Source organism: Littorina saxatilis, linkage group LG12, assembly GCF_037325665.1.
Source record: "Littorina saxatilis isolate snail1 linkage group LG12, US_GU_Lsax_2.0, whole genome shotgun sequence".
NCBI classification, from domain to species: domain Eukaryota; kingdom Metazoa; phylum Mollusca; class Gastropoda; order Littorinimorpha; family Littorinidae; genus Littorina; species Littorina saxatilis.
Window position 1 is genome coordinate 56300988 of NC_090256.1, and position 24423 is coordinate 56325410.

At 41.6% G+C, this 24423-nt stretch overlaps 1 protein-coding gene across 1 annotated transcript in view; it reads left to right on the forward strand.

The window, feature by feature from the left end:
• Nucleotides 1–24423, forward strand: part of LOC138982336 (myeloperoxidase-like) — a 248792-nt gene that overhangs the window by 90176 nt on the left and 134193 nt on the right. Inside the window, exons 5-7 of the mRNA XM_070355589.1 lie at nt 5119–5203; nt 20315–20360; nt 20656–20768. Of these exons, the coding sequence (XP_070211690.1) occupies nt 5119–5203; nt 20315–20360; nt 20656–20768 (244 nt within the window). The remainder of the gene's footprint in view (nt 1–5118; nt 5204–20314; nt 20361–20655; nt 20769–24423) is intronic.

Genomic DNA, 24423 nt, shown 5'->3' on the forward strand with positions numbered 1-24423 from the left:
TCTTTTTTTAATGATTGTGTATCGGTAAAACTGTTTTGGACAAAATAGGTTGGTTAGAGCGAACGTTTGGGTTACTGGTAAATTTGAAAAGGCAAAAATCAATCAGTGTTTGGGGAATCAAGATATAAGGTGTAGTGAAAAGAAGATAAGTTCAGTGACTTTCATATTAATTGGGAAAATGTGTGTCCGAATTTTTACAAAAGATAAATTGTTGTAGGGGAAGGGCCCCTAATATGGACCACTTTTTACATTTAGTCAAGTTTTGACTAAATGTTTTAACGTAGAGGGGGGAATCGAGACGAGGGTTGTGGTGTATGTGTGGGTGTGTGTGGAAGGAAAAGTCGTATCTTGTGCATGCATTTCGTGCAAATTTCCCTGAATACAAACCTGAGTTGCCAGCTTTGTGTGTGTGTGTGTGTGTGTGTGTGTGTGTGTGTGTGTGTGTGTGTGTGTGTGTGTGTGTGTGTGTGTGTGTGTGTGTGTGTGTGTGTGAGTGTGGAAGGAAAAGTCGTATCTTGTGCATGCATTTCGTGCAAATTTCCCTGAATACAAACCTGAGTTGCCAGCTTTGACTTTTGTTTGTTCTGGGTCATTGGCCACCACTCTTTCATTCCTGCTTATACGAGGGGGTTACTGTGTTTCTATGAAAATGGGCGTCGTTGTGTGCATGTGTGAGTGAGTGTGCGTGTGTGTGTGTGTGTGTGTGTGTGTGTGTGTGTGTTTGTTTGTTTGTGTGCGTGTTTGTGTGTGTGTGTGTGTGTGTGTGTGTGGGTTTGAGTGTAAGTTTCTGCTGTTGTTTTTGTCATTGCTTTATGTGTGTGTGTATGTGTGTGTGTGTGTGTGTGTGTGTGTGTGTGTGTGTGTGTGTGTGTGTGTGTGTGTGTGTTCGAGTGTTGAAGTGTAAGTTTCTGCTATTTTTTTGGTCATTGCTTTATCTCTGTGTGTGTGTGTGTGTGTGTGTGTGTGTGTGTGTGTGTGTGTGTGTGTGTGTGTGTGTGTGTGCACCCCCCCATCCCCCCTTACCACACACTATTATGAGCTGAGTATTTGTGCCTCGATATTTTATTGATGTTCTTACGTTTTATGTTGTTTATAATGATTCACCACACCCGAGTTTCTCGTAATTGAGATAATACAGTGTTCTATGTCTATGTCTATGTCTAACACACATGCACACACGCACGTAGGCTAAACAAATCCAATCTTGACTTTCAACTTTATATAAACATACATCCTGTTCACAATTAACGAGGACAAACAAAATGTACAAATACCAAAGTACAACGATTTATCTTTTGTAAAAATTCGGACACACATTTTCCCAATTAATATGAAAGTCACTGAACTTATCTTCTTTTCACTACACCTTATAATTATCTTGATTCTTCAAACACTGATTGATTTCTGCCTTTTCAAATTTACCAGTAACCCAAACGTTCGCTCTAACCAACCTATTTTGTCCAAAACAGTTTTACCGATACACAATCATTAAAAAAAGAAGAGGTTTAACATAACCGACTTCGCTACCACATAAACAAAAAATGTTTTATTCTCCCCAACATTCTGGTGAACAAAATCATTATTATAGACAGTCATTCAATTTCAAGACAATCATCACAGCTTTGAACCGACCCGCCTTTCGTTCAACCAGGCAGAAGCAACAACTATAGTAAAAGCTACAGCGCGATCAACGTTCGCCCATTTACGAACTCGCGATGAGATTTGTTTCCTCTGGTCACCAAGCCTACCGTTTACAAACGCATGCGCACTAATTGGGATTCCCCCAATTTCCTCGACCTTGACCTCAGAACTCTCGAAGCCACCACTTCGGCTTACAATTTAGCTCTTGCATACCGAGTAGCTGGCAACTTTGCTTCCGAAGTTCCCACTTTCAATGTTAATTTGCAGGGTCTCTCACTTGACATCATTATACGACGATATTGCTTCTTAAATGTCCTTACCCATCCAAAAGAAACCTCCAACGCATACTACAATTGCAGGACATTTCTGTTTTTGAGGCAGCTCATTGGGAAATGAGCTCAGACAGAATATCGAAGACGTGAAATGCGTCAATCGAGCAACTGTCGTAACTTGGCTACAATGAGACGGTCGGCTACCTTGCACCATAGACACAAACTGTGACATTCTTGTTTAATTTAGGTGAAATGCTTGAAACAGAGTGGCTCAATCAGTTACTAACCGAAAAAAACGAGCTCGAGTCATTCGGCGAAGGTGGCGAGCTTTCAAACCATCACGACTGAATAACTCATAATACATCTTTTCATCACGCTTTTTTTCACACGAGTAGCATGGTGCAGTGGTTACGGATTCGGAAATTCGATCCGGCGCTCCGGGTTCAAGTGCCGCTGCGAGCAAAAGTGTTTTTTAATTTTTATTTTTTTTATTAGGCCTCAATTGCATTCGCTGCAACAACCGGTTTTTGTCTCTGTGTTCATTTTTTTTTAATTGCGTAAAGAAACTGTCCTATGCTTTCACAAAAAATCCAATCTTGACTTTAATATAAAAAGCAGGAAAAAAGAACAGAAACAAAGATCAATAAAGAAGGATGCTCCCCGATAACAACAACAACAACAACAACAACAAAACAAAAAAAGAGAGGCAAAAAAGAAAGGGTTGAAGCTGCCTGCATGCAACTGAGATAAAAAAAAAAGGAGAAAAAAAGTTCAACATAATCATCTATTTTTCTCCCTAACATTCAGGTCAACAAAGTCATTGTCATAGCTAGGCAGTCATTCGATTCCAAGACAATCATCACAGGTTTGAACCGACCCTTTCGTTTAACCATTCAAAAAACAACAGCAATAACGCTGTTAGTACTACAGCGCGCTCAACGTTCACCCTTTTGAACTCGCGATGAGACTTGTTTACCGTTAACAAACGCATGTACTAGTTGGGATTCCCCCAATTTTTTGCGACCTTGACCGAATACTCTCGAAGTCAGCACTACGGCGTTCATGCATAGGGAACAGTTAGAAAGTTAACTTCGGGAGTTCCCACTTTTAAACTTCCAGTGTTTCTGACTTCCAGTTCATGCATACGGGCCCAGGAAACTAAAGAAGCTTATCAAAAACAGAGTGGAAATAAGTGAAATTGTCAGTAAGTACTGGTGTCTCATGACTGATGTGAACCAGTTGATTGGCTAATGGCGATGCGCTAAAACTGTTAGCGCACTCTTGGAGTGCGCTAACTTTTCCACAGAGCGTATTCTTCCGCCCTTTGCCTAAGCGAGACTGTGCTTTCATCCTCAGAATTAATTAATGACATGTAGCTTATATTCTCCACAATACCAAATGACCATAAATTCCCTGCTTCTCAATTAAAGCAGAAGTGGGTTTTTTTCTGACAGATTGCATGTGCCTGTGCCACAGTGCCACTGATCTAAAAATAGAAGCCGCTGTGTTTCATCTCATTTTCGCCGACTTGCATAGATTCTTCTCATATGCCGTGTTAGTGGCATGTAGCTTATCATCCACATTACCAAGTGATGAGTTAGTATACAATTCCCAGCGACTAACAGAAAACACAAGTGTTATTCCGATAACGTACCAGCTAGACCAGACTGACTCGATCGACTCTGTCATACGTAGCAGACTACACTGAATACAACTGCATCAGTTCAGTAAATGAATGGTTTCCGAATTATTATTTCAAGGCAAGAACAATCGTAATCGAAAACGTGTAGGGTTCAGAACGTTCTTACCATATATATATATAAGACTTATTACCAGCCCTTCCTCATGCGTGCAGACTCAGTGCAGACTGCAGTCGATTGCCCTAGCCGCCTAGCAGTCGACATAAACCCCGCAGCAAATTAACATGTTGGGCGAATGTGAACAAACAAATGATGGGGATATAATACGGGTAGAGTTCAGAGCATTCTTACCGTTCATATATAGTACCAGACTCCCCGATGAGTGAAGATACAACACAAGAAACATACCACATTTACTTTGAAAATGTGCTAACCGTGGCCTTGGAGTCAATTCAAGGGGCAACACTCTGCACAGTCAATCTGTCGAAGCTCGATGAAGGTTTCGAATCGCAAATAACTAAGAGCACAGTCCTTTCTCCGAGTTTAAATGAGGTCTGTATGAAAGATCATCACTTTTTAGCTTAACGCTACTCTGGAATTTACCAACAGAAATTAAAACAAGAGTTTGCGTGTGACGAAAGCACGACACACTTGAGACAGCCCACACAAGTAGATCTGACACAAACCTGACCACACAGTTACGCCTATCCAAATGCGCGTGGCAAAATGTGCGTTTTGAATCTTCTTTTTTCTCTGGCAGTACTGACAATATCGTTATTGAAACAATCCCAGTGCACTAAGGGATTTGTAGAGCAAATCTCGAAAATGATTATTGAACTCAGCGCTATGCGCTTCGTTCAATAATTAATTTTCTCGATTTGCTCTATACACCCCTTAGTGCACTGGGATGTCTCAATAACTTAAATTATCAACTTCCACGAAAAGAAGACTATTTGTTAAAAAAATTGGAAATCTCGAGGGCTAGTTATAGGTTATTTCCAGCAAGCTTCTTAATGAGTTAATGATAATAGCCTTTAGCTTTCATTTTCTTCGATTTGTTGAAGGTGGTCCATATACGTTGAGATTTTGTTATTATTTTTTGTTTGCAGTAGAAACTCGGGGTCAAAATTGCTAAAATGTAACAAATACGGTCTTAGCTGTCATATATAGCAATTTTTGTGTGATAAAAGCTTTGGCTATGGACAGAAACGAGTCCGTTTTAGGCGGCAATTTTAGAGTGAACCCTGCCAAAAGTGAAAAAAAGAGAAAAAGCCTAACGGTTTTGAGGTTTGTGTTTCTGCAACTGTTTTGACATGTGCAAGTTATCCAGAAAGGGTGAATACAGCCAATGAAATTGTTTTGAGGGCTCTGCGCCGTTAGTTTGTCAGAACAGGAGGTGGTCCATATTAGGAGCCGGTCCGTATTAGGAGCCCTTCCCCTACAATTCTATGATAATGCCTCAGCCTGTATCGCTTACATGTCACTTTCAGCCTGTTGTTAGCGCAAGGATATGCATATATCTCATTAATATTAATTTTACTGAACTTCTGTCCTTTTCTTATCAGGAAGATACTTCGCATGTGAGCGGTCTGTTGATGCAGTTTGGTCAGTTTGTGGACCACGACATTACAGGAACGTCCAGTATCACAGGTAAGCTTCTTGGCCACGTTATTCTAATTAACATCGTGCCGATGTAGATGCTGACGTACTAATAATAAGCATGATATGAAAAAACGCACACTAAAACCCTCATAGAAGGTAAACTCAAGGTAAAACTGGAGCAAACAAAACAACGGTTATAGTCAGTGTTTATACTTGAAGACGTACTTGTACTCGAAACTAACATTTAGCACAACAATTCTAATATTCGTATGTTCATCAATGACTGGATGTAAAGTTGCTAGCCGTGTCACTGTGCTTTTAAGTCATGAACTAAATTTGCTGAACTTTGATGACACATGCGAACTGTGTGAAAACAACTAATTTGATCAATCAACTCATGTAATGACTAAGATCTAAGAAACGAAGGGACGTCAGTATGTTATGGTAGTATCTGGTCATCTGGTAGTATCTGAACAAATGGGTCAAAATAGCCATTTCTGCTTTTTTGCTGCTTGTGGAAGTCACTTCAAATACGCCGTTGATACCAATGATAAATATGAAGCATACAGACAAACAGCGACATTTGCGGGTTTCATTACATTTTCATTTTTTGAAGACGTACGCGCTCTAAATAAAGAAGACACGTGCAACAAGAGAAAGTGAACGATATCAATCTCCTGGCACCAGAGAGAATAACAATCATTGAAATAAACAAGCGATGTTCAACTTTATAAAGGGATGATCGCCGTAAGCTCATATTTAAATATTTTCTTCAATCTCCAAAGCACTCTACCGAACACTTACGCACACACTCTACTACAAGAACAAGCTTTTATTCCTGACCGGACATAGTCTGTTTGATTTTACGAATAAACACACAAATAAAATAAAAATATTGTCAACATGTAGCTCTGCATATGGAAGACATGCGCAAAAAGAGAAAGTGAGATTTATTCGGAACCATTGAAATGAACCAGGAATGAGGAACACATGAGCTTGCGACAATCATTCTTTTATGACGATGAAAGTCGCTTGTTCATTTCAAGGCTTGCTATTCTCTCAGGTTCCAGGATATTGGTTCCGCATTACTTTCACTTTCTTAGTTCATGTACTGACGGCTAGAACTACATGTTGACATTAAGGCAACCTTTATTTGATGAAAGATTGTCTAATTGAAGATCTCGGCTTACGTTGGAATAGCAGTATAATACACCGTTACCAATTCTTGCAACTGCTTGCTATCCGGCCCTGTATTTCATCATGATTTCTTTATGTTCGATGCGAACATAGGAGCAGAGATGTTAAAAGGCATACTATTGATCTGACCGTTTGGGGGGAGTTTCTTGCGAATTTGACGAATCTGATCAATCTGGGGAATCCACTGTACATACCTTTATCTAGACACACACGGTACGATTTGCTGGAAAACGCATCACAAGTATTATCATTAGTTAAATCAAAGTGAGTGAATGCGCTTCAGGGAGCTGCTTCTCTCGGGTTTTGAAAATTAAAAGCAGTCGGGAAGCGCCACCTTTGCGATTAGCGACAAGCGCCCTCGATGACGCGGACGCCTAGTAACAATCATCTCGTACAAAAACAAAGGAAGTAACTCAGTGGAAGTAACCCAAGCCATCAACAATGAGTGCTGTTTCTTTGCCCATTCCATATTTTTTAAAACACGTCCTTTCGCAAAGTGAAGGCAGTCTCCCTGCACGGTAGCATGACGTGTGACGCAGAATCTTATGATATAACTTAGGAAGCGATCTAAATACCCTTTTTTCGTTATGTATCAGCCCTTTAATGTAGGAGTAATAGTTTGGAATGGTACACAACTTTCTAGACAAAATTCTATTCAAGGCTCGGTGCAAAAATGTCATACATTAGTCTAGGTTGACAGCAAAATTCATTTTGCTTCTGTACAATACGGCCATGGTTAAAGATGTCGACGAAAATAATTGACTTTGACCGTTTGCTACGCAAAAACAGACTCCCCCAAAAAGTCAGTGCGTACTATCAACAATATTGGCGTTGCGAGAGAACACATCTGTTCAATAAATAATGTGTGTCTCCTGGAACAAAAATTGATATGATGTCTATTCAACGTACTGGAAGAAACATCTTGCACGAAATGTCAGGAAAATTAAGGTTCCAACACTGAACAGAAAGTACCAGGAAGATCAGGTGGTCTCTGTCGCCTTGACTATTTCATTGAGCAGAAGTACGTTATAATTACACATTAACATGCTTCCATTTGAAACTTCGAGGTCTTCATCGGGGATTGACGCCCGACAAAAGCTAATTGAAGCCCGACGGAGCGAAGCGACGGAGGGCTTCAATTTGACTTTGGGAGGGCGTCAATCCCCGATGAAGACCGAGAAGTTTCAAATGGAAGCATGTTAATGTTATTGTAATTCAATCTGACGACGATCTCTTTCCTGCTTTCATGCGGTTGTAAACAGACAGAATTGGTTCTGTTCTGTTCACACACTACTTTCAGTCCACCTACCTGCAAGGGTCAAGTCCCAAGAAATATGTCTCTGTATTCCTATCGTATCACTCTGCTCCTGTTTTGTTTTCTTTCACACACATTTTCACTTCTTTTTTGACGGGTTTCTGGACAGCAAACTCTAAAACAAATTCTTTTCATCACAAAAGCGATCTTTGGAATTGACTGACGTAGTCCGGAAGATTTCATGCTTCAACTTACGTCACGTATTCGACGTCATCACTTCGCATACCTTATGGTCTGGTATTTCGTTGGCCTTCATATTTCCTACTTGAAAAATGACCCTCAAAGCTAACCGAGACTAGTTGAGGTTGTATCAATGCGCATCGCCAGCAGGTTGTTAATGGATTTTTTAGCGAGTGGTTATCGACAATTGTAATTCAATCAAGTTTGCGTTTTAATGAAACAGATCCTGTGATTGGTCAGAATGCCCCAACTCATTAAACATTACTGGTCATTAATTGTCGATAACCACTCACTAAAAAATCCATTAACAACCTGCTGGCGAGGCGCATTGATACAACCTCAGCTAGTCTCGGTTAGCTTTGAGGGTCTTTTACAAGTAGGAAATATGAAGACCAACGAAATACTGAGACCATAAGGTATGCGAAGTGATGACGTCGAATACGTAACGTAAGTTGATGCATGAAATCTTCCGGACTACGTCAGTCAATTCCAAAGATCGCTTTTGTGATGAAAAGAATTTGTTTTAGAGTTTGCTGTCCAGAAACCCGTCAAAAAAGAAGTGAAAATGTGTGTGAAAGAAAACAAAACAGGAGCAGAGTGATACGATAGGAATACAGAGACATATTTCTTGGGACTTGACCCTTGCAGGTAGGTGGACTGAAAGTAGTGTGTGAACAGAACAGAACCAATTCTGTCTGTTTACAACCGCATGAAAGCAGGAAAGAGATCGTCGTCAGATTGAATTACAATAACATTAACATGCTTCCATTTGAAACTTCTCGGTCTTCATCGGGGATTGACGCCCTCCCAAAGTCAAATTGAAGCCCTCCGTCGCTTCGCTCCGTCGGGCTTCAATTAGCTTTTGTCGGGCGTCAATCCCCGATGAAGACCTCGAAGTTTCAAATGGAAGCATGTTAATGTGTAATTAATGACCGGTAATTTTTTAATGAATTGGGGCATTCTGACCAATCCCACGATCTGTTTCATTAAAACGCAAACTTGATTGAATTACAATTAGAAGTAGTCTACGACCATAACATGCAATCGGCCATTGCAATTTTTCCCAGAAGCCGATGTTACTAAAAAAAAAGATTGGGTAATTCTGGGAAATCGTTCACTAGAAGTACTCGATAATTATGCAACCCTTTGATAAATTCGTTTTTCATTACGTCACTAAAAAGCTTTGGAATGACTTAAAATGAATAAAGTACATCCCATTAAGCTTAACGCGACATTCCAGAAGAGCGAAGTCCCATTAACGCGACATTCCATTGGCGCGTCATTCCACTAGCGCGACATTCCGTTAGCGTGACATCCCATTAGAGCGACTTTCCAAAAGAGTGACATTCCACTTGCCAATGGTCAATTTTACTGTCGCATCATTCCATTAGCTCGACATTCCGTTTGTGTGGCATTCCACTTGAGCGACATTCCACAAGAGCGACATTCCACAAGAGCGTAATTCCTTTAGCGTGTTATTCCACTAACGCGCCATATTCCATTAGATCATTATTCCACTGAAGCAACATCCCACTGGCGCGACATTATGTGTGTGTGTGTGCGTGTCGGTGTGTGCGTGTCGGTGTGTGTGTGTGTGTGTAAATGAGTATCTCGTGCAAAAAAAAACGTTCACCTCGAAATGTTAACGCGGGAGGAAACATATCGTACGAGATTTTTACTCGGAGTCAAATTTTGTGGAGTAAAAGATTCGTGGAGGGAGTAATTGTTTCGTTCCTTGGGGAGTTCTTTGCTCGTACAACAATTAAGTGTACTCGGAGTAAAAATTTCGTAACGAGATTTTTTACTTGGGAGTAACTTTTTCCTGGAGTAAATTTTTCGTATTACACCGACTCTACCATGCCAAGACTGTCTGCCTATCGATGACACCAAGGTCAGAGGTACCTACGGTTTTGACAGTTGATGACTCATCGGAATTGCTGTCGTATTTTCGGCGTATTTCTACACGGATGCAGCCGGTAACGCTTTTCACACCTCCTGTAGCATAGACCCAGCTTTTCTCGGTGGAAACAATAAGACTGATAAATATACGTAGAAATCGGCTCCTTTGATGTATCCAACGACCATCACATAGTGGGAATTCATATCCAGATCGCTTGTTGCGTGTGTGTGTAGTTTTTCAAAGGTTGATTTTTTCACGCGGGTTGAACCTGTTTTTAAGACAAACGACAAACACATGTCAACAAAAAAATTGAAAGTTTCATGCAAATTTGGAGTTTTAATCCCGAGTTCCAGAACTGCTTTCACATACTTGAACTCGGGGTCTTCTGAATGTTTTGATGGGCATTTCATTCTACAAGTCATGTTCTTTATGTATTCAAATTCAGTTGCCAATTTGCGGTTCCTTTGTTTGATTCATTTATTTTGTTTGTCTTTTGTATTCCTTAAATAGTTTGGTCATTTGCGAACTGCTTCGTGTCACTCTGCAAAACAGTAATAATTAAATAGCTCAAAATGTTTCATATAAATTGTTAACAGCTTTGACAGTAAAGCCTTTAAAACATAACTTTATTGAAAGAGTTGCTATACACCTCTATGTATAAAGAGGAATCCAATCGTGTTATGACTTTGCTATAGCCCTTTGCTTGTGGAAATGTGATGCTTTGAGTCTTTCGAACTAATAGTAGCGGTCAAGTTAGTAGAAAATAATGCATGAAGCCCGAGTATTAAAGGCACAGTAAGCCTCCTGTAAACCATCACAGATACTGTCAGGCTTTTACACACAGTACAAACACCCTTTCATTTAAACAGTCACCGCTTGAGAACATCCTAGGTGCCCTACGTAAAGAGCCAGCAATTTTCAAAGAATTTATTTTTGCGTGGTTTATCTTGAACCCGTGTGATCCAGTTTCCCTTTTTCACACTGTAGTCGTCAGTTAGTAATTTGAATGCGACTCGATGTGAGCTTATCTGCAATAGCACGTTATTATGTACCTCTGACTATGCACGAAACAAACGGCTGTGGTTCACAAGAACTCCAGCGATGGCTTTTGACTGTTCAGAGGAACTGGCGATTGGCATAAACCGTCGTCTGCTACGAGAACCACGACCTTGCGTGACCCTGCTTCCGGGCTTTTCTTTTTTCAAACTTTCAAAATTTCGAATTGTACTGATCTTGTCTTGATGAAAAAAGAATTCTTTTATGATTTAAGAATGTTTGTGTAACAAGCTGTCAATTTATTATTTAGATTATAAAAGTTAGGTCTAGCGCCAAAACGCACCACGGTCCGATTGTCTGAGAGACAATCCGCAAAATTAATTCTTTAAAAATTGCTCGCTCTTTACGTAGGATGTTCCCGTTTGGTGAGCGTTCAAATGGAAGGGTGTTTGTACTGTGTGTAAAAGCCTGACAGTATCTGTGATGGTTTACGGGAGGCGTACTGTGCCTTTAAGCTAACCTGCATAACACAAGATAGCACTAATGTACCAATGACTTTCGATACATTCGCGCCAGTGAGTCCTCCCTTATTTCCCAAGGTATCCGTCATGTTCGACTTGCGGTTACCGGACTTATTCGTATCACCCTTTATTATCCAGAACATTTCTCAAGGTGCCATTATTTCGCCAACTCGTGTTATACTCACTGCTCGTTGCTGATAGAAAAACTCTATTTATTTTCCGGCCAACTTGCCACGCGAACAGAAGTAGAATGAAAGTCGATAGATGTCTTCAATGTAACTCGTAGACTTCCACTGTGCCCAACAAATCGCTGAAGATTAAATATGTTAAAAAGACAACAACGATGTTGCAGATGACGATGAACTGCGGTTTTTTCTCGGGGATGGTGTGGGAGATAAAGAAGGTATTATCAAGAATTGAATAACTCGATATTCGTCATTGTTAACTCATAAACAACAACACGCAAGTTAGAATATCTGACATATATGTCACGGCATGGCAATGATTAAGAGTCAGAAAGGATACGAACAAAACAGACGAGACTCATATTACCTGTCATTTCTCCAGAGCATAAGCTTCAATAAAGTCTTGATTTACAACCCCCAAAACAGCCGACCAGTAACACGACTTAACCAATGAATACTCCTTACTGACGAGGAAAGAACCTACAGTAGAAGAGTCCTCGGCATTACTATGGATGTACAAATACTTGTATAGGGCCTCTGGGTAAATTGGACTGTCCACCCGCGTCTTAGCTCCACCAAACCACACGCAGATGTCGCAGACATAGAGAAAATTACCGGCAGGCAACTTGACATGTATGTAACAACTCGTTACGATACCAAGATGGCAAGGCAGACAGCAGAGAGGATACAAAACGCCACCATGAAAACGATGAGGGTGTGTTTAAAACATTTTTGACATTTCTCTCCACGGTTTGGCACAAGCCGGAAATCAAATGACAAGGCTGGAAACTGTCATAAGATTTGACCCTGAGAAATCAAGCAAACAGCATTTCATACTTATGCTCAGCAACGTACCTTCTTTCTCGTGCACATGATATTGACAACCACCACAGAACCCCCCCCCCCCCCCCCCCGGCTTTTTTCTAGGATAAAAACATCTTCCGCATTAGGCTGATTTAATTTTGTTACTTCCACCAAACTGACAAATTCAGCAAAAAGTTCCAACTCTTCACTGAAAGCAGGCCCATATCAACCCGATTCCTTCATAAGCATATAACTATGGGCTGCTGGCGATTCTGGTCATAAAACACGTAATGATGCGTCAGCCTCTTGGGATCGCTAGATTGGTGGTGAGTAACCCTGAACGAACAAAAGTAAAGAGAGAACGCTGATTTAGCCTGCAACTTTATGTGTAGACTTCAGAGGCAAAGGCAGCCGATATTGAACACATGCATGCCAGAAGAGGAAAATGTTCGATCTTTCTAGTGTATTTCAGTCAACAAGAGAACATAACAAAGCAGACACTGGTTTGGTTGTCTTACATGTGCCTTTTGTTAAACATTACTTGGGAGGTAAAAACGATGTTTACGTTTTTCTTCAAACAAGTGTCTTGTAACTTTTTGAGCTGGTTAACGCTAGTTTTAATATAATGATGAAAGTGGAAAGATGCTTATATCCCATGTTAAAGCCCCGTCTTATCTGAGATGTTTGCAAAATCATTTACACGGGAAGCATGGTCAAAATAAGAAAAAATACAGTATGTGGTACTCCCTTTCTGATTTATATTTCTAGTTCTCTTCATTATGACCATAGCCGCAAACCTTTCTGGGTATATGACAGGTGATAATTACACTGCTGCCTTAACATCGGCGACATCATGACATTTTGTGTGGAAGATTTAACAGCTTTTGAGCACCTAGCATTTTAGTAACGTCCCATTTGAAGGATTTATCTATTTCTTTTTAATTCTGAGGAACTTTATAATTCGGTGCGTATCTGTGGTCGCGAAGGATGATGTAATATGAAAAAGTCGTTGTAAGAAATACTACTGTTGTGAATTTGAAATCAGAGGGTTGTCTAAAGCAACAAGCTCTTGCGTTGTTTTCGCTGGCATATTTTGACGTGGCATTTTCTGGAGACAGTCCTCAGTTCTTCAATAAAACAATACACACAAATTGAATCATATAACCTTGTCATTTTTGTATGGCATGCGTTTGAAACAGTGGTCCTTAACCTTTTTTGAAGGGTATACACCACGACCCTCGTCTCGATTCCCCCTCTATAAATATGCTTGACTAAATGTAAAAAGGAAAGTGGATTACACGGGTTCACGATGGATAAACCACGAAAACGGGTGTGTGGTTTACGCGAGCTAAATAGCCATTCAAACGAACTGTGTCATTTAATGCTATTAAATGCCATTGCAAGTGCGTTCAATAAGGTTAGAACTGCTTTTTTCATGAGAAGATTTAAATCGTTCTGTAAACCATTTGAGACATACTAGGGCTTTAATGAGTACTGAAAGAGTCGTATTATATTTTTGAACAGTTTACACAAGTGCTAAAATAAACGAGCTAGCTAAAGTCTCATATTAGTTTCTGTTACTTTAGATGGCAAAGCTTGAACGGCCCTGCTTTTCTCTCTTCTTTCTTTTTTTTACCAAAGAAGCTCCTAACTTTCAAACCTAACTACCATATAAACAAAATAAGCGCCGTAGTTCTCCTTCAAATTGTCTGTATTGCCAGGAGGCGTGGTCCAGGGCATATGTGACGTCATAAAGTCATACCCAAATATTGCTCAAATCCAAGAATTCAATTTTTGAGCAGAAGAAATGCAGATCTTCTATTACACATATTTTTCTGACCAAAACACTGATGTTTAACAATTGGGCTATACCACTGGAAAAAATATCCTCAACTTTTGTTGTTCAGTGTAGACATTTGGTTGACCTATGTCAAAGTTCACGCGTACGTCCATAAACATGTATCAGGCGAAACCCATTGCATTGTAGGATATCAATTCAGCAATCTGGCAAATGCGAGCAAGTTCCACTGCACTGATAGGCGAAAAAGTAGGATGAAATGAACATAAAGACAGAGTACAAGATAACAATATTGATGTGTGTTAATGTGTGTGTGTGTGCGTGTGTATGTGTGTGTGTGTGTGTGTGCGTGCGTGCGTGCGTGCGTGCGTGTGTGTGTGTGTGTGTGTGAGTCGGTTGTGTGAGTGTGTGTCTGTCTGTGTGTCTGTCTGTCTGTCAGTGAGAGAAGAGTAGGGGGGGGGGGGGGGGGGGGGGGAGCAAGGAAGTAAAATGAAAAGTGAGTTATTCCAACAAATAATGTTTGAATACGTTCGTAGTATTAGTGATTATGCATGAAAACTGTGCAGCTTCCTACTTTGTTCCGGTGTTTTTACATTTAGTCAAGTTTTGACTAAATGTTTTAACGTTGACCAGGAATCGAGATGAGGGTCAGGTGTGTGTGTGTATGTGTAGAGCGATTCAGAGAAAACTACTGGACCGATTTTCATGAAACTTTATAGAATTCCTGAGTATGATATCCCCAGATTTTTTTCATTTTTTTGATAAATGTCTTTGGTGACGTCATATCCGGCTTTTTGTGAAAATTGAGGCGGCACTGTCACACCCTCATTTTTCAACCAAATTGATTGACATTTTGTTCAAGCAATCTTCGACGAAGTCCGGACTATGGGATTGCATTTCAGCTTGGAAGCTTAAAAATTAGTTAATTAGTTTGCTCATTAAAGTTGTCATTAAAACCGAATTTTTAGAAGTAGATTAAAAAATGATTTCATTGTATTCCTCATCTTCTCCTGAATTCAAAAATATATAAATATGTCATGTTTTCTCTAAAAATGTGCTCAGAATGAAAGAAAATAGGTTCAGTAAGTACTACGCACGCGTGCTTCGCGGAGGCGAGCGTGACCCGTCTCGGTCTTCGGTATGGTTAGCCGAGACTATCTGAATGTAGTGTCGGCGATGATTAGTTTGTGGTGTTGATCTTGACTAAATGTTTTTATATCGCTTCACGCGACTTGTTTTCTTCTCTTCTCTTCTTTCTTTCTTTGTTCTATCCTTCCTTCTTTCCCCTTTTGGCGCTTCCTTTCTTTTCTTTTTCTCTTCTGTTTTGTAAGCTCCACGAACTAATAACTTTGGAATTGAGAAGTATCCAAATGAGCCGTCTGTTCTTCAATGAATCCTTTGTGCCTGGATATGGCTGGCGCAGAGGGAGCGCTGGAATTCAAAGTATATTTGTTACCTTTTTTCATTTGAAGGAATGGGCGATGGACAAGTCTTTATGCCCAGCGAACACGCAAAAGTGCAGAGCAGCAGGCATATAACCTTGATGAACAATTTTGATGAGATACATGTACAATGAAAAGGGTGCATTGACTTCATTTACCAGCATACAGGACCCGGCTTCGCCCTTAGGAAATTGTTCCAAGAATGAGTTTTCTAAATTCTAATTCAAAGAACCATAAATGAAAGATAACTATGAAAGAAAAACTCCAAAACAAACTATTTATAGGAGAAATGAATTACCTCCCTTGCTTCTTTGCAAATTGAAAACTTTGCGACATTTAAAAACATCTGACAGCGATTGACCCGAAACCCGACTTCGCTAATATTTTGCTAATACTTTATCTGTGATAATTTCAGAATGTGTAGAAACAAGTGTGAAAAAAATTAGAGACATTAATCACACAGACTTAATGATACCGAATTTTGAACATGATGACATGCCCAGAATCATATATACGAGGGTTGGGTAATTGAATGGGGTATCTAACCGGTCAATTACAATCAGAGGACCTATTTTGGAAGTGGTTCAAGTCAGTGCTTATGCTTTTAATCTTAGAGTTAGTATGAAGGGTCCCAACAAAGGTGACCGTAATAGACAATGTTAAGAACTAACTCTCTCTCTCTCTCTTTCGTTCAGTAACCAGTTTTGAACACAGTTTGATATAGTGCATAACTCTACAAACAAAAGGTAGCACATTTTAAACAATAGTGATAATGTGAACACTAGTGTTTACCATTCGCTTCTTTTTGCCTGTACTATATCACACTGTGACGATCTGCCCCCCTGAATCAACACAGCATCAGCACATGAAACATAATCGCTCCATGATCGGAACAAAATCGTTTTTAACTTTCAGTTAAATATTGTAATCAGATCGACGCTGTGCGTAGAGTTTGTCATCTAGTAACTGATTAATAAAAAAATGTTTTGGTTGCTAGAGTTAAAACACGTCTGTACTGAGAAGTACATGGCATACACCCCCTCCCCTTCCCCCAAAATAAAAGCGTGACATTATTAGTTTGTTATGGAATGTAAATATAGGCAGGATTTATGTAGCTCTTTTTGTTCTTTTTAACGTACTTGAAACTGCTGATAGTCGAACCTACATCACACGTATTTTTGCACAGGTCACTCTGCTTGAGAACATGGGTTCCGTTTAACAACATTACAAGACTGTTCACTTCAAAGTAGACATTGTTTTAATACTTAACCATCTAATTACAGTAAAGTGTGGTAACATTTCATCAGAAAAATACCGACAGTGTCAGGAAAAAAATTATTACCATTGCCAACCTAAAAGACGACACCAATGCACAGAGCATTAGAGAGTTTAATTTTTGAGCAACATCCGCATATCATACATACTTGGTGCACGCTCAACAATTTGAGTTGCCTTTCAGTCTGTTACAATATTGTTCACGTCCATTCGCACAGGGCGAAGCAAACCGCTCGCTGATTAAAATTAATGTAATTATTTGCCATATTTTCGGATCAGTTTTGAGCAAATCATTGCAGGTGTTTCTCAATTACAGTACAGCGAATGTCCCTTGAACTTTTTAAGGTCCAAATCGTCAGAAAACTTTCCAAAATGGCGCCTTCGGTGTACTATCTTACTGGCCTTGCTTTATATAGGCTGTATTAAATAATGGGAAGGTTCATTATCTGAGAAAGGAAACAATGAATCGAAAAACTAAAACCCAGGTGCAAAAGTATACTCACAAGAAAAAGAAACGCAAATGCTGCAGTGTAGATGGGTTACCCATGAATTTTAATGTCGAATTAATTCTTTCGGGTTAACCATAACAATGAAACGAATTGACCGATACAAAAACCATACGAAAAAGTTTATTCGGATGAGAAAACGATGTGCCATGTTCCACTGAACAATTTTTGAAGACTGTTGAAAGTCAATAGCGTGTTGCTCCTCCCTGGGCGTTGATGACAACGGCGCACCTCCGGTACATGGAGAGGACGAGGTCATTGATTTGCTGCTGAGGGACCTAATCCCACACCTGGGTCACGGCAGCACGCAGTTCTGCTGCTGTGCGGGGTCTCCGGCCAAGGCCATTAATCCTCCTTTGCATTATGTCCCAAAAGTGTTCGATTGGGTTTAGATCCGGAGATCGAGCAGGGTGAGGAAGGAGGTTGACGTTGTTGTGACGCAGGAAGACCTGGGTAGCACGTGCAGTATGGGGACGGGCATTGTCTTGCTGGAAAATGCAGTTCCGTTGCCTCTGGAGAAATGGAACCACATAGGGACGCAGGACTTGATTGATGTAGCGGTCTGCATTGACACCATTCCCACGGCCTTGGCCGACGTTCTGAAAGACGTCAGGCCCCACTCGCTGATTGGCACCAATGGCGCCCCATATCATGACGCTGGCACCTCCCCATCGATCATGCTGCAGGATGTTATTGCCGGTTAGCAAACCGCTGTCCATGTCTTCGCCAGATCCGGACACGCCCATCACCAGGGTCCAGGCAAAAGCGCTTCTCGTCCGAAAAAAGAACCCTGCGCCAGTCCCGATGGCGCCAGTGGGCATGCTGCTGGGCCCAGGCCAGACGATCCAGGCGATGCTAAGCTGTCAAGACAGGACGTCGAGCAGGACGCCGATTTACCAGGTTCTGCCCACCAAGCCGTCGGCGTACAGTTACTGACGGGTTGTCCATGCACCCCGAATGGATCTCGCTGGTGTTGATGGACAAGATGGCGATCTTGACGGGCTGTTGTTACCCGGGGTCTGCCACGTCTTGGTAGGTCGCAGGTACTGTTAGTGGCATGAAAACGTTACTGCAGGCGATAAACCGTGGCCGAGTGGTAACACACTTGCGCTCGGAAGCGAGAGGTTGCGAGTTCGACCCTGGGTCAGGGCGTTAGCAATTTTCTCCCCCCTTTCCTAACCTTGGTGGTGGGTTCAAGTGCTAGTCTTTCGGATGAGACGAAAAATCGAGGTCCCTTCGTGCACACTACATTGGGGTGTGCACGTTAAAGATCCCACGATTGACAAAAGGGTCTTTCCTGGCAAAATTGTATAGGCATAGATAAAAATGTCCACCAAAATACCCGTGTGACTTGGAATAATAGGCCGTGAAAAGTAGGATATACGCCGAAATGGCTGCGATCTGCTGGCCGATGTGAATGCGTGATGTATTGTGTAAAAAAACTTCCATCTCACACGGCATAAATAAATCCCTGCGCCTTGAATATGTGCGCGATATAAATTGCATAGAACTGTAGGCTACCCACGGAATACGCGCGATATAAGCCTCATATTGATTGATTGATTGATTGACATTTACTCCAAATGCCCTAGAAACTTGCTGAACTGATTGTCCGGCATCAAGTCTCCCGATCGCCTGTTGGCGCTGCTCTGGTGATAATCTCGGCATCGCGCCTGTGTTGCAGAAATGAATGTTATAACAATTTTGTGAGTACGGTACAGCTTGCTTGAATACTCTGAACTCGAAAAGCTGCTTTTCCACATTTTGCACGTGTCGAAAGTGGTCCCCATGACGGTTTGGGGTCCTCGTGAACAAGACCTTACGTGTGACCCAGATAACGGCAAACACGGTACTGACAAGATAAGACCGCTAAAAAAACTCGTGCAGAACATGGTAGTATCATGCTTTTGTTTTTATTTCAAGTCCATAAAGGTTTAATTAACGCATCCTTTATTTGCGTTTCTTTTGCCTCCGAGTTTATGTGGCACCTAGACAGTGTGCATGCACAATATTATATTCTTGCCTCTTGCCATCCCTGCAATATGGCGACCACAGACAAACACACTTACATCCATTCTTATGTATATTAGATTTTGTGAGTGTGAGTGTGTGTGTGTGTGTGTGTGTGTGTGTGTGTGTGTGTATGTGTGTGTGTGTGTGTGTGTGTGTGTGTGTGTGTGTGTTCGTTTTAAGTATTGTTTTATTTAATGTTCTTGTTTTCATTCATTAACTTAGTTTATTTTATTTTATTTTATTTTATTTTGCTGCACATTCGTTTTTAGACGGAGACGGGGGCACACACGTATATACATGTATTGTTACAAATGCTTAAAGTGAAAAGGTAGTGGGAATAATTTAATCCGGTTTTTGGAATATTTCTAATAACATTGCGATAGACTTCAGACACGACATCGCTTGGTTATTTTCAAAATGCCGTGATGCTATGGTTGCTATTGGTGCTACTCTACTGATGCAGCAGAACCTTCGCGATTTTATTTTTAGCGTTGGCTTTTGAAGTTTCCTTGAAGACATTACGACATGTGCTGCACACAGTGTTCAGAGCTTTCTAATGGTGGATTATTTTCCAAGAGCAGGACAATGCCGTGATCAATAAGGATGGATTAAGCTGATCAAGTACGTGAACCACTGCCTCTTATAAGCTGAAAATGTTCACTCTGTAGGCTAGTTAAAGATGTATCTTGTCTATCTAACTAAGAAAAAACACATACTATACTGAAATGAACTAGGCAGAGATGCCTGATCCAAAAACAAACCCTCTGACTTCCAAACGCAATTGGCTGGGTGCGCCATCTTTAAACTCTTGCTTTTATTTGTGGTAATTTGAGTTCCGAGAAACACTAGGAATGGTAATACAATGTTTTGGCTGAGGGCCTTCTTCTTCTTCTTCTTCTTCTTCTTCTTCTTCTTCTTCTGCGTCCCCGTCGCCATGCTAGACTGTCAAGGTTGTTGATGAGTTTAGGTACAACATTTGCTGCAATGTCAATGACAAATTAATATTTATGGGAATTTTGGGTTACAGGTGAAAAAGGCGCCATTATTTGCTGTGGAGAAAAGAAACAAGAACAGTAAGTGTGTGTGCTTGCTAATATGTATGGAAGCGTCTGTGCTTGATGTGTGTGTGTGTGTGTGTGTGTGTGTGTGTGTGTGTGTGTGTGTGTGTGTGTGTACGTGTGTGTGTGCGTGTGCGTGTGCGTGTGAGCGCCGTTCTGTATTTGAAAATCAGTAATGGTTAGAAGCCGTGTGAATAGATATGTCAAACAATGATCAGACTACTCACTGGAACTTACTTTTGGAAAGTGTTTTATTTTATATTCATTTCCTTTCGTTCCACTCCTTACCTTTCATTTCAACTATTTGCAGTGAAGCGTGTATGCCCATCACCATCCCGCCCGGAGACACTCATTTCACGGACACCACGTGCATCAACTTCGTCAGGTCGCTGCCCGTCACGGATAACGCCAACAACACCATTGGTATCTACATTTACCAGCCAGACCTCTTTGTTAAGGCTGGGTTCAAGATTTAGACTACTACTTAAAGCTGTGGTCTCTCTATGACTATCCGGGGCTGGGTGCTTGATAAGATAGGGCTGAGAATCCTGTACAGAATAAACGAATTTCGCAAATAACTCTATCAGGATTGTCAGCGGTCTGGAGGAGTGGGAGCCCCTGTACCGTAGACAAGTTTTTCACAACATCCGGAGCACGCTCCACCCCTCCGACGGGCTGTATCCCGCGATCGGGACGAACAACCAACTCCGATGTGTATGCCATGCAGCGCACGCACAATATGATACCCTTTTCTTTCGAAAATCAGCGTTGACAAGTTCATCTGAGTTCAGAATTTGTTGTGGAAAGGATCGCTGGCACGTATCACAACGTGTTTTAATCGAAGTCACGTGCGTTTAGCAAAACACACGTATTAAGCAAACAGTTCCAGTGATCAGCAAGCCATCCGTGGCGATTCGCGGCTCCGATGATTATATTTTCGAAAGAAAATGCTGTCATGTCTAGCGCACGCTTCATAGCATACACATCAGAGTCGGTTGCTCGTCCCGATCGCAGGATAGAGCCGATCGGAAGCATGGAACACGCTCCGGATGTTGTGAAAAACCTGTCTGCAGTACAGGGGCTCCTATTCCTCCAGACCGCCGAGAATCCTGACAGTTATATCCGGAAAACGTCTATTTGTACAGCGAAGGCTATACTGCCCGCATGTCCTTTACAACTTCATTCAACGCTTGAATTTTTCGCTGGTAACTTCCTGTTTGCTCTCTCAGGGCTGAGCATGGCCTACTTTATTTTCAAGAGGGATCGAGGGGAAAAAATAATCGCCTCGGCAGAGATTCGAACCCGGGAACTCGAGATTTTGGGACCGATACCCTAACCGCTGGGCTTCTCCAACAGTTCAGAAAACGATTTTATGATACGGTGGAATTACTATTCATGTGTTGTAAAAACGTCAAAATTGCCTTTAAAATTCGCCGTTATTTTGCAAACATGTTTCATGGAATTGCAGCACTAGGTGCCGCAGATGTGCACCTGGGTTTTAGTTTCTTGATTCATTGTTTCCTTTCTCAGATTATGGACCTCCCATTTATTGAATACAGCCTATATGGTGCAAGACCAGTTCAGTGCCTACTGTTCACCTGTAGCAAGCACATCATGCCAGTGATATTAGAGACTCGCTATTGCTCCTATGAGGGGAAGAAATGAAGAATGAAAAATTAACTGGACAGTTCCGGAAATTTCTAGAAGGTAAGGGAGATAACTCTTTTTTGTCTGTGGTCGCCATACCTCTGAGATGGCAAGAGGCAGGAACAAGATAGTGTGCACGTACACTCCCTAGGTGCCGCAGATGTGCACCTGGGTTTTAGTTTCTTGATTCATTGTTTCCTTTCTCAGATTATGGACCTCCCATTTATTGAATACAGCCTATATGGTGCAAGACCAGTTCAGTGCCTACTGTTCACCTGTAGCAAGCACATCATGCCAGTGATATTAGAGACTCGCTATTGCTCCTATGAGGGGAAGAAATGAAGAAAGAAAAATTAACTGGAGAGTTCCGGAAATTTCTAGAAGGTAAGGGAGATAACTCTTTTTTTGTATCCAAACAAAGGAGGTAAAGCTAATGATAATGGGATAGCGAGCGTCTTAAATTGCTACAGGGCTCCGCTTACTCCCGGGCGAAGCCGGGCTTAACTGCTACATATAAATAAAAGAGAGTGTCTGTCTGTCTGTGTGTGTGTGTGTGTGTCTGTCTGTCTGTCTGTGATCGCCAAAGCTCCGAGAAGGGAGGGGGCAGGAAGACGATGTCGTGCATGTGCACTCATGTGACTGTGAAGATGTGCACCTGACCACCACCGCCGCTGCCGACGCCGCTGCGCTGCCAGCCCTCCAATCCTCCTCCGCCTCCCCCCCCCCCCCCCCCCCCCCCCCCCGAAGAGAGAAACTTTTAGTTGTGGCTTGGCTCTTCTAAAAAAAAGTAAACTTGCCCCCCCCCCCCCCTTTCAATCCCCAGATCCGACCCCCCCCACCACCACCACCCCCATTCCCACCACCACCGCCGACTCCACAACTACCACTCCCACTAGCCCTACATCATCATTAACAATAAACGGTAAAATGATGTTAGTGGTAGTAACTGATTTAACAATGAGCTAGAATTTTTAGGAAGGTTCTAGAATTAAAGGGAGGTAACTCTTTCTTTGTTATTCACGGAATGGAGGTAACTCGCGAAGCCGGGCTATATAAGAATGGATGTAAGTGTGTGTGTTTGTGTGTCTGTGGTCGCCATACCTCAGAGATGGCAAAAGGTAGGAACAATAAAGTGTGCATGCACACTGCCCTGAACCCACAGATATGCACCTGGGTTTTAGTTTCTCGAGACATTGTTTCCTTCCTCGGATAATGACCCTCCCCATTAATGAATACAGGCTATATAGTGCGAGAGAGGTAAGTCATGCTTTGTCACCCATGGAAGGGAGGTAACTATTATCAAACCAGTATACCGTGTCATTCTCAAGGGCTGCCCCCCCACCCGCTATCACCCCCCCACACACACACACACACACACACACTCCCAACACCCCTCCCCCCTTTCCAATCATCGCACATAATACAGTCTGTCTCTCGAATTTTCCAGACACTGTTTACGAAACGATCGCCTCAGGGAGAGATCACGTGAATTTACAGACTTCTCTCCCCTGTTCAATACAGTATGACGCCCTCACTCATGACGTATGCGTGGTTTGATCAGACCGCAACTAAAGTGGGTGTGAGAAGGGGTACACCAATCACGGAGAACACGTTGAACGAAATAGAAACTTGCCTTGCCCATAAATCCAAATGTATGAACTCACACTTTAATTTTTTTTTATCCACATTGGAATAAGATTCTAGAGGTTTGTGAGAGAGGAGAGGTCAGAAACACCCGGGCGAAGCCGGGTTGAATACAGCCTATATGGTGCAAGACCAGTTCAGTGCCTACTGTTCACCTGTAGCAAGCACATCATGCCAGTGATATTAGAGACTCGCTATTGCTCCTACGAGGGGAAGAAATGAAGAATGAAAAATTAACTGGACAGTTCCGGAAATTTCTAGAAGGTAAGGGAGATAACTCTTTTTTGTCTGTGGTCGCCATACCTCTGAGATGGCAAGAGGCAGGAACAAGATAGTGTGCACGTACACTCCCTAGGTGCCGCAGATGTGCACCTGGGTTTTAGTTTCTTGATTCATTGTTTCCTTTCTCAGATTATGGACCTCCCATTTATTGAATACAGCCTATATGGTGCAAGACCAGTTCAGTGCCTACTGTTCACCTGTAGCAAGCACATCATGCCAGTGATATTAGAGACTCGCTATTGCTCCTATGAGGGGAAGAAATGAAGAAAGAAAAATTAACTGGAGAGTTCCGGAAATTTCTAGAAGGTAAGGGAGATAACTCTTTTTTTGTATCCAAACAAAGGAGGTAAAGCTAATGATAATGGGATAGCGAGCGTCTTAAATTGCTACAGGGCTCCGCTTACTCCCGGGCGAAGCCGGGCTTAACTGCTAGTAAAGAATAAAATGAATTCATTCTTGGATCGATTACTACAATTTTAATTTTAATTAACATTTTGAGATGTTT